General features: G+C 36.6%; 1 protein-coding gene across 1 annotated transcript; it reads left to right on the top strand.

Annotated features, from left to right (window-relative positions):
• The first annotated feature begins 3,203 nt into the window (after positions 1 to 3,203).
• On the top strand, positions 3,204 to 3,752 carry LOC127129949 (uncharacterized). Its single transcript, XM_051059047.1, has one exon. The coding sequence runs from the start codon at positions 3,204 to 3,206 to the stop codon at positions 3,750 to 3,752; it is 549 nt and encodes a 182-aa protein (XP_050915004.1).
• Positions 3,753 to 10,682: the final 6,930 nt, after the last annotated feature.

Genomic DNA, 10,682 nt, shown 5'->3' with positions numbered 1-10,682 from the left:
ACTGAGCGGTGTTTCTTGGACTGTTTATGCATGGAGTAGAAATAGGTGGTGGTGGTGGCTCCATGTTAGGTATGAATGGTGGTGGATTTGTGGTAGAAGAACTTTCTCCTTGCTCTTGACGTTGTCTATCCTGTTGCCTCCTACGTCTCGTTTTGCTATTGTTCCTCCTTGCGGTTCTTTCGATCTCGGGATCAAAAAGAAGTTCGTCCACAGGGATTTGCCCTCGCATAAAACGTAAGCTGCACACTAAACCAAACAAATTCCAAGCACAAGTCAAAAATTCAAAAGCTAAAAATTAAGCAACCATTGCGATGCTCGCAATATCAATTTACAATCCCCGGCAACGGCTCCATTTTGTTAGTTGTAATTTTAAGTGTCGGGTTTTTGTTATCGTATCCACAGGGATTGTAAGATATCACCGCCGTTCGATGGTTGTATTAATCTTAGCTTAAGTAACACAGGGGGTTTTGGTTTTAATCACGTTATCTTGCATAAAAAGGTAATACAATGCGGTAAAAGTTTGATTTGAATATTTGAGAAATATTGTCAAAGTTAGGGTTCAACAATCGCTTTGCATGTATTTGTTCGGTCAAAAATATTATAAACTCCTTTAGATGATAAATTATTTCACAAAGTCCTCCCAATGTGTTTCTCTCGAACACACATTGTGAGTTTTCCCATTTTGATCGATTGTTTATCTCTAACACAACCTATCAAAATGACAACTTTTTGGTTCAACCTTATGGTGAACAAAATCATTCATTACTATCTCTAGCTAACAAACAAGATTGGATGAAAACCTAGGTTAAGAGTTGGTAAACATCTCTCGATCATAAACCAACACAAAGAGTTTTGAATAAGAACAAAGTTTTCATCATATATTCACCATTAAAGAGTTTACACATGAAGATCCTTACATTTACACACAAAGCTAATGATCATCTACATCTAACCTTGACAAATGGAGGACTTAGCTACTCATTTTCATGGTAGCTTGGTCGGCAAGTTTCGGAAGAAGGTTGATCAACATCCGAGTCGAATAATCGAGATTGGATGGGAATCCACCTTCTTTTTGTAAAAGATGGTTAAGAGATAAAGAGAAATGAAATTTAGGGCACAAAAGATTCCAAGAACAATGCTGTCAAAATATCTAGAAAAAGTGTAAAAGTATGGAAAACTAGGTATGGCTTCAAAAAGTGGCACTTGCTACTTATAGAGCTGTACTGGGCTGTCATGCTCGCTAGGCGAGCAGAATGGCTCGCCTAGCGAGGGTCTAATTGAGGCACATGAGGCACCTGCGCCCAGAGAAACAGTCTATCTCAGACTGTCATGTTCGCCTAGCGAACAAAACCTTCGCCTAGCGAAGGGCACGCTTCAACCCTCGCTCCAGCGAGGTTGAGAGGTTTGGCTACTGGAATCCTCGCTGGGAACTCGCTAGAGCCTCGCCTAGCGAGTGAGTGCTGGCTGCGCTTTTCACCAAGTCAGGACGCGCTCGCTGCAACGTTCGCTGGAAGCTCGCCTAGCGAGTGCTTCCCCACAGAACTCGCCTAGCGAGCAAGCTGATGAATGATTGTTTTATTTGGTTCCTTTGCCAACTTTCTTGTGTCTTCATTTTCAATTATTTCATGCCTTCTTCCTGCACAATAACACACAAATCAAAGGTACCAAGATCGTTTATCAATGTATTGCATTTCATCTAAAACAAAGGTGGTTTTTGACAATTTAGCAAGGAAATGGAGTGAAAGATGCCCACATATGATAGCTCAAATAAGCACTTTTGGGCATCTAACAATACAATCCACCATTACACATGAGAAATCCCACATACTCACATGACGAAGATGCATCAATTTTTGAAACCACTAAGCCACTTTGGATAGAGGAGGGGTTGCTTGGCATGGAATTTAATAGCAAAGAGGGATGTGTATTCGCCATTCGCCAATTTCACATCAGAAACTATCTTGATTATTTTGTTTATAAGTCTGATTCTAAACGATTCATAATCAGGTGTGTTAACGAAGAATGCGCCTTCAAATGCAGAACATATATGGGGAAGGGGAGTGATACGTGGGTGATCACTAAGGTTAGCAGTCCGCACACATGCATGTCTTCCACAATGTCTCAAGATCATAGAAAACTTGACTCTAATATAATATGTGACAGTATCAAGTCTCTAATCAACAGTGACGCCTCACTAAAAGTGAAACACATCATCACTCATATTCGGGAGACATTCAACTACACAATCTCTTACAAAAAGGCATGGATTTCAAAGAATAAGGCTATCACTACTATTTATGGAAACTGTGAGACTTCATACAACGACCTGCCGCAATGGTTGTTGGTCATGAAAACATTTCTACCAGGTACTATAATAGAACTCGAGACCCTTCCTGTATTTTCAAACGAAGGGACTCAAATTAGTGGTGCTAGAGTTTTTCACCGTCTTTTTTGGGCTTTCTAACCATGCATCAAGGGTTTTGCATTCTGCAAACCGGTGGTTCAAGTAGATGGCACATGGTTATATGGAAAGTACAGGGGAACTTAATTAATGGTTGTGGCACAAGATGGAAATAGGAACATATTTCCAATAACTTTTGCATTGGTAGAGGGTGAAACTGGAGAAGCATGGAGTTTTTTCTTGAGAAATCTTAGAATGCATGTTACACCACAACCCAACCTATGTTTGATATCAGATCGGCATGAGTCAATAAATAGTGCCTATAATAAACCGGATAATGGCTGGAAACACCCTCCCTCCTCACACATCTATTGCATCAGACATATAGCACAAAATTTCATGAGGGAATTCAGAGATAAGGAACTTCGAAAAAAATTGTTAACATGGGTATTTTCCAAAACATATCTTTGTTAACATATCTAACAATATCTTCTACATACTAATTTAGTTTTCATTTTCGTTTTCAGGGTATGCATTAAACGAGGCAACATATGAATACTACAGGGGAGAGATACATAAGGTTAACATAACAGCGTTAGAATGGGTAGACAATATTCCAAGAGACAAATGGACAAGATCATTCGATGGAGGGAAACGTTAGGGTCATATGACTACCAACCTTGCAGAATCAATAAACTCAGTTTTAAAATCCACACGCAACCTACCTATTACTGCGTTGGTAAAATCAACATACTATCGATTGGGCACACTGTTTGGGAAAATAGGACATGACTGGACAAAAATGTTAGGTTCTGGCCAACTGTTCACTGAAAACTGCATGAATGGAATTGAGGAGGAGGTAATCAAATCAAATAGCCACACGGCTATGCAATTTGATCGTGAGAGGTTCTGCTTCCTGGTCCAGGAAACTGCGCATCATAGTGACGGCAGATCGACTACCCTTTACAACGTCGACCTTCATAATCTGACGTGTGAGTGTGGAAGATTCCAAACGTTTCATGTCACTTTCTCACATGTTATTGTAACGTGTTCAAGCATAAGACAAGATTATTCTGTGCATATAGCTGACGTGTTCAAAGTTGTAAACGTATTTAACGTCTACGAGGAGAGTTTCCTCGGGATCCCGACCGAAACAAGTTGGCCACAATATGAAGGTGACACACTATGCCACAGCGACCGCATGCGGAGAAACAAGAAAGGTCGCCCAAATAGTTGTCGGATTAGAACTGAAATGGACAACATTGAAAAAGAAAAAAGGAGGTGTGGTACTTGTCGAGAAATAGGAGATATGCGTAGAAAATGTCCAACCAGGCCTGGCCCTTCTACTTAGTTATGTCTGAAGTTTTAGTATATTCAATCGTCGTTACATTTCGTGTATTTCCTTTTTTAACAACAAGTTTTATTTAGAGCGTAACATTATCGTCTACAACATAATAACAACTTCAAATAAAGATAAAAAAGTACAACTATTCCAACACGTTATAACAACTAATCATCCTAACACCTTCTATCATATTATTATTTTAAATGACAACGGCTAAAACAAGTGGATCTTCAACATCTCGACTAACTTCTCCATTATACGCAGAAAACATACAAGTAACGTCCAGATCATTTTTTACATGATCCCAATAATGCATGTATGTACCATCTGGGCTAGCATCCGTAAGAGTTATGTAAGGACAATGATATTCAATTTTTATAACACGTCGAATCAGACCACCCAGCTGTCCAAAACTTGTGTTGATGGCAGAAACCAAATGTCTGAACTTCCATTATGGGGATTCAAACAAACCCTCATATGCTTATCTATTTCAAAGAAAACAATACAACATACAGACACGATTCACAACTAATATATTCATCTGTCATATGCTTCCTCTATTTATAGAAAACCTAATGGAAATAAAAAAATAATATTATAATATTGATTACGCGGGAAAAATCTATATCGAAAAATTATTTGGGCAGGAAAAATTATATTCTACGTTTATGTACAAAATATATTATTATTTTTTTATTTAATTTTTGAGTGTAAGGTTTTGGGTTAATTTGTTTGCAGAGTTTCAGTACGAATTCTCCCTCTTTTACCATGCTTGGATGCGTCCCTTTTATAGAAGAAAAAATGAAGTGTTCACACAAGTGAATTGGGGATAATTTTCAGAGGAATATCCTATGAAACGTGTGAGCATTAACTGTCAGAAGTTGCAAGGATTTCCAATCCGTTAGAGAAAAAATATCTCTCAGATTTTGTGGGGACCAAATATGTGAAAGGTATGAATTTCTTTGTCTGTAGTGTAATCTCAAATCCTTCTAGAACATGTGGTCCCATTGAAATAATTCTCACTACTGCAAATTTTTACTATTCAGTTCTGATATTCACTAATGGGCTTTTATTGTGGTCATTCTCAGTAGAGTGATGGTGATTGATATTAAGGCCCATGGACGATTTTGGCTTCGTGAGGGTGCACTTTGATACTTGGTATTATCCTTGCCCTTTCCTTGTGATGTATAAGCGTAACCTTCTTTCTTTCTTGTTGTTACTTTTGAAAGGTTCAGTGGTAATAATTCAGGAATGTAAAGAACCACACATAGTACTTTTTTGTGACTTCAAGTTACTTTTCTTCTAATGTCTCGTATGAAGCTTAATATCACTTTGATTGCTGCTATTAGTTTATTTGTTACAGGTTGCAGTCAGTCAAGATTTTCTTGGATAGTTTAGACTTTCATGTCTTAGAATTTTGAACAGGGCGCTCTACTTTACATCCTTCTCTTAAAATTCTCAATTAGAACTTCACTGGGTTACTTATGATGTCTGGTTTTTTAATTCTAAAGGTTACATTATGTCTTTAGAAAATGACTTGCAGGTTCTTGGAGTAACCTGGAGGAATGAATGCGGGAGGTGGTCTAGGCAAGTACCACAATCAAGTAAAATGTATTTGCAAGCTCTGAAGCTTTCCTTTATAATGTAATAGACCATAGGATTATTAAAAATGGTTTGTATGTTATGCTTTGGTTAGGTTTTAAGTGCGGTTATGTAAGCATATAATGGCAATGTTTGGAAGATCATTTGGTTTGGAATATTATGGTATTGAAATGATCATGTAATTGATTTAAGTTATGTTTGTAATGCAATGGATTTGAATGACATTGTATGGAAATGACTTGAGTTGAATCTTGAAATGAAAGTGATACAAGGTATTGAAAATGAACATATTAACATGGCCATGACCTGAATTAGACCAATGATCCATGAATGAACCATGAAAGAACCATGACCAAACCAATGGATGTGTACGGATGATACAAGACTTCAGTGAATTCTTAGACCATAGTGTAAGACCCCAATTTTTTCCCTGAGATCCCTCATGGCATCATAACATTGCATTTGCATAGCCTCAAGGATCATAAGCATCTTGGTTCCCCTTGCCTTTGGATGGGACTCCTTGTGAGTGGTGTGAGATCACCAATCATGCTTGAATTGTATATCATTGCTTTTCTTGATTTGTTTACTAACCAAAAGCACAAAAATATGTCACTAACATCTTTTGTTTGTAGCTTGAGCAATCACAAGGTCAAAAGCTTCTAGGAGATCCTTTGTGCAATAACATGGCCAAGAGAAGATGAAAGCAAGCATGGTAATGGTTCCCAAAGCTCTCATCCATCAAATATGCCTCCCTAGCATCTCAATTCATCATTTTTGATCAAAGCAAGTCAAAGGGTTTGAGGTTGATTCCCCAAGGAAACCCTAGTTCATCTGTGCACCACAATGCCTTGCTCTTGAAGCAAACTCAGCCCATGATCAAATGAAATCAAGGGAAGTCCTTTAATTCATCATTTCATGCATATTTGAACTTATTTGAGTGTCCTCAATCATCAATTCATCAAGATATGGGTCATGGACTTGAGAAGTTGATCAGTCAATTCATCTGACTATTTTGAAATTCACTGACACCTAACTTTTGATGTGTTTGTAAAATAGAGATGATTACAAAATAAACAATGTTCTTAAGGACAATATGAACAACTTTCATGTTCATCAAAATTTGATTTGAAGCTTGGAAGGTCATCATCCATTCCAAAACATTATAGGTCATTTTGACTGAAACCCTAATTTTGGGTCAACTTCCCAAGGACACAACTCATTCATGTTTTATGATTTTGAGGTGGTATCACATGAATTGGAAAGCTTGAGATGTCTACTTCAAATGTAATGTTGAACAAAATTTCAAAATCTCAAAGGAAATACATGTGATAATGCAAGACATTATAGGTCCTTTTTGACCAAAGGCATTAAAAGGCAAAAAAGTCCAACTTCAAGTGCTCATAACTCTTTCATCAAAAATCCAAATGATGCAAAATTTAAGTCCATTTTGATTTTCTTGAAAAGATCTACAACTTTGATGTTCGAGGCTTGCATCATCAAAACAGAGGGGCTTGAAAATTGGCCAATTTTAGAAACCTTGCCTTGACATGTCATGCACCTTGCACTTTAAACTCAAATTTCATAAATTTCCACACTTCAAATGGATTTTGGCCCAACATAACAATTGTTCCTTACATCAAGACCTTTCCAACCATTACTCACATGATCATGTTTGGATTTTTTCATTGGGACTTTCGAAGAGATGAATGTTTAGGTACAAATGAGGAATTCACTTGAAATCTTGGTACATAAGCAATTGCCTTGCAAGTCACACGTCCAATTTCATTTGGCTGATGCTCAAAATTCATTTGGCATTCTTTTTTGGCCTTGTGCATGATCATGCAAGCCCATGCAATGAAGCTCCACATGCCATGCACACGGATTGATCACATTCTCCTTGCCACTTCCTCTATAAATAGACACCTCATTCCATTCATTTTACACACCTGATTCAACCTGAATTGCTGCAGAAATCAAAACTCAACCTCTCACCAAAGAAGCAATCTCATTTTCTTCAAATTTTTTAGATCCAAAATTCAACTTCATCTGGTTGAATTCTTGGATCTTATGCTTCTAAACCTCCATCATTCATCTCACTGATCTTCTGTTTTGGCAAAGCCAGCAAAGAATCAAGTCCAATTCTCCAGAAATCAAGCTTACTCTTCAACTGGTATTTTCTTCGAATCTCTCATTTTTGTGATCTATTTGCTTGGCCAAAATGTTTTCTGAAGTCCTCACTTGAGAGGCAAGCTAGTGGTAGCTTCAATTTTGCTTTTCCTTGATCTGCATTTTGCATACCTGAATCTTCCACCTCAGATTTCTCCATTTATAGGAATCTTGAGTGTGATTCAAGGTTACAGGGGTGATGTACATCACCCCAGCTCCATTTTGGTATAAGGATCGTGCATTTTCATAAAGGTTTGAAAACCTACAAAATTGACCGGAATCTGGAGGCTCACCGGAGAAGAAGGTGGCTCTGGTGGCCTCCTGTTGCCAGTTTGAATTCTGGCCATTGGATGTGTTTCCCAGATCGAATCCTGACCATTGCTTATTATGACTTTTCTTTGGTTTCCATGTGATTGCATTGACCGTGGATTACCATGAGCGCGCGCCTCTGGATCCTTGGATCTGCCAGCTCAATTAATGAGCTCAGATCCAAGGGCTCTCGTTTTTTCCAATTTCTAATTTCTATTTTTATTTTCTTAAATTCCATTTTAATTCAAAAAACAATATCTCTTTCATTTTTAATCCAAAAATTATGGGACCAATTGCATTAGTCTCCAAATAATTTCTAGTTTCTATTTCTGATTTTTTTTTCTTTCTCATTTGATATTTTTTCTGAATTTTCTCTTTTCTGGTTATTTTTAATTCATTTTAAATAGTTTTTGATATTCAAAAAATGCAAAAATATTTTCCTAACCTATTTGAATGATGATGGATCTATGAAAAATATTCTCATCAAGTTTTGAATTGATTTGAGATTTATTTAAGATTTTAGTTCAATTAGGTTATTTTTATTCATTTTTAATTAATTAAAAATAGTTTCTGACTTTTAAAAATGCTGAAATTTTTTGTCAAACTTTCTTTGACCTTGTTGAGCTCGGGATAAATTACTTGGACCTTCTAAGGTTGATTTGAAGTAATTTTGAAGTTTTACCTTTCCATTTATTTTTAATTCAAGTTTAATTATATATTAGAAAAATGCCAAAAATATTTTATTCATTTCTTGACTCCCAATCTTCATCTCACTTCTGTTTTTGATTGTTTGACCTTGACTTTCAATGTTCTTGGTCAACATATGAGGATTGATACATGTCATTTCATTTAATGCACTTTAATTTTGCCATTTCCATTTCTCTTATCCATCTTCTCCTTCTTCTTCTCTTTTTTTTTCTTTTTGATCAATGAGTTGAAGGTTGATAAGCTAGCATTGATTAGGGAGACTTAATCTTCCTTGATCCAAATCTAATTCATCTTGATCAATTGATCAGGTGAAAGGCTTTGCATTAAGGATAGGTTGTTTTCTAAATCATGCAAAAGGCTTAAACCAATACAAGATCAATTCTCTTCTTCTTTTTGGCATGGCAAGTTGTTGGGACTTGGTTCACTAATCAAGACTCCTAACTTGTGTTTGTTGCCTACATTATTATTGACCGGCCTCAGATAGTTGTGACTTCTACATAAGTCCAATTACGATTGCTTAATATAGCGCTAAATTTGCCTTATGGCACACTAACTACTAACACTAACTATTGACAATTAACATTTACTTTATGCAATTTACTTTTATGCAATTTACTATTCTTGCACATATTATCCATTTGCTTTTCTCTTTGCTCATTTGAGCACATGTTTATGTTAATGCCATTTGACTTTTTCTCACTTGAGCACATAATTGTGTATATATTATTATGCTTGTATTTTGTCTTGATGGTTGTGAACCAAATGCAAAGAAATGGACTTAGTTTCTAGGACTTTCCCTATGCAAAGAAATGGAGAATTGGACTTAGATTCTAGGACCTTCCTTATGCAAATTTGGAGTAAAAGGATCTTAATGATGAAGATGGATTAGAAGGACCAAATCTCTAGTCCATTCTTGTTTTACTTCATGGAACTTTTGATGTGTGTGCTTTTGTGCTAGGAGTTTTCATTTGAGCTTAATTGGAGGACCATTGCTATGTTCATCCAAGTGAAAGATACAAGACCCATTGAGGATCTCTTATGAGACTTGTTTGATTGCTTATGCTTTGTGGTTGCTTATTCCAAAGGATGGGAGCTACTTGGATCATCAATATGATCTCAAGAGAGGGACTCCATTATGGTTTTGATTCTTCATCTCTCCTCTTTTTTGTGTTACTTAGGACTTAGCCCTTCTTCTTCTTCTCTCCACTCTAACCCAAGCCAAAACCTTTTGCGCAAACATTTAACTATTGTTTTCAAACATTAGAAACCTAAGCCTTATGCTTTTGATTTTCAAACTTTCTTTTTACCATACTTATTTTGAATTGAATCCTTAAGTCAACTTTGACCATTTTTGTACATACTTCCAATTGGTAAATATAACCCATTTAAATGTATTTTGTGGTTCCAATGGCCACCTTCTTAATTAAATTTTCCATAACCTTTAGCTATTAGGTTTGAGTTATCCTTGTGGTAGATGTAATACTCACCTATATCCTTAGTGATGGACAATGAGTCTTCCATGCTTATTATAGGGTTAACCCCTCACTAGCATGTTGAAGCTATCCTCACATGGTGGATTTGTGGTTTGGTTGAGTTTTCTCCCTTTGATAACAAAAGACCTTAAGGCTTTTGGACCAATCAATTCACCAACTTGTTTTAAGATTTTTACCCCGAACTATGAGGTTTTGATCCTAATCTTTTTATAAGATGGTACGTAGGCAATGGGTTTATCCATCCAAACACAAAATGTAAATAAACTTGTACATTCTTTCCTCATCTCTTCAATCATGTTTGCACAAACAAATTTGTCACTAAACAACAACCTTTACAACAAGTATGAAAAGGGCTCCCTAGGAGTACCTAGGATGTTTTGGGTGCCTAACACCTTCCCATTACATAACCAACCCCCTTACCCAGATCTCTGTTTCTTTTACTAGTTTTTGTTAAAACTTTTAGGTTTTTGTTCTCTTTCTAACCCTTCCTTTGGATAAATAGAAGTGCGGTGGCGACTCGACTTGTATGGTTTACCTTGGATTTAGTCAATATCTCTAATGGTAACGAATACCCCGCTACAGAAAAGTGGCGACTCTGCTGGGGAAATTATTCGCCTAGTGGGTTTTGCCTACTTTTCATTTTGTTGTATGGTATTGT

This window comes from Lathyrus oleraceus, chromosome 3 (genome assembly GCF_024323335.1).
Source record: "Lathyrus oleraceus cultivar Zhongwan6 chromosome 3, CAAS_Psat_ZW6_1.0, whole genome shotgun sequence".
Classification (NCBI taxonomy): domain Eukaryota; kingdom Viridiplantae; phylum Streptophyta; class Magnoliopsida; order Fabales; family Fabaceae; genus Lathyrus; species Lathyrus oleraceus.
The sequence above is the reverse complement of the archived record's forward strand: the minus strand, read 5'-3'. Positions and strand labels throughout refer to the sequence as shown.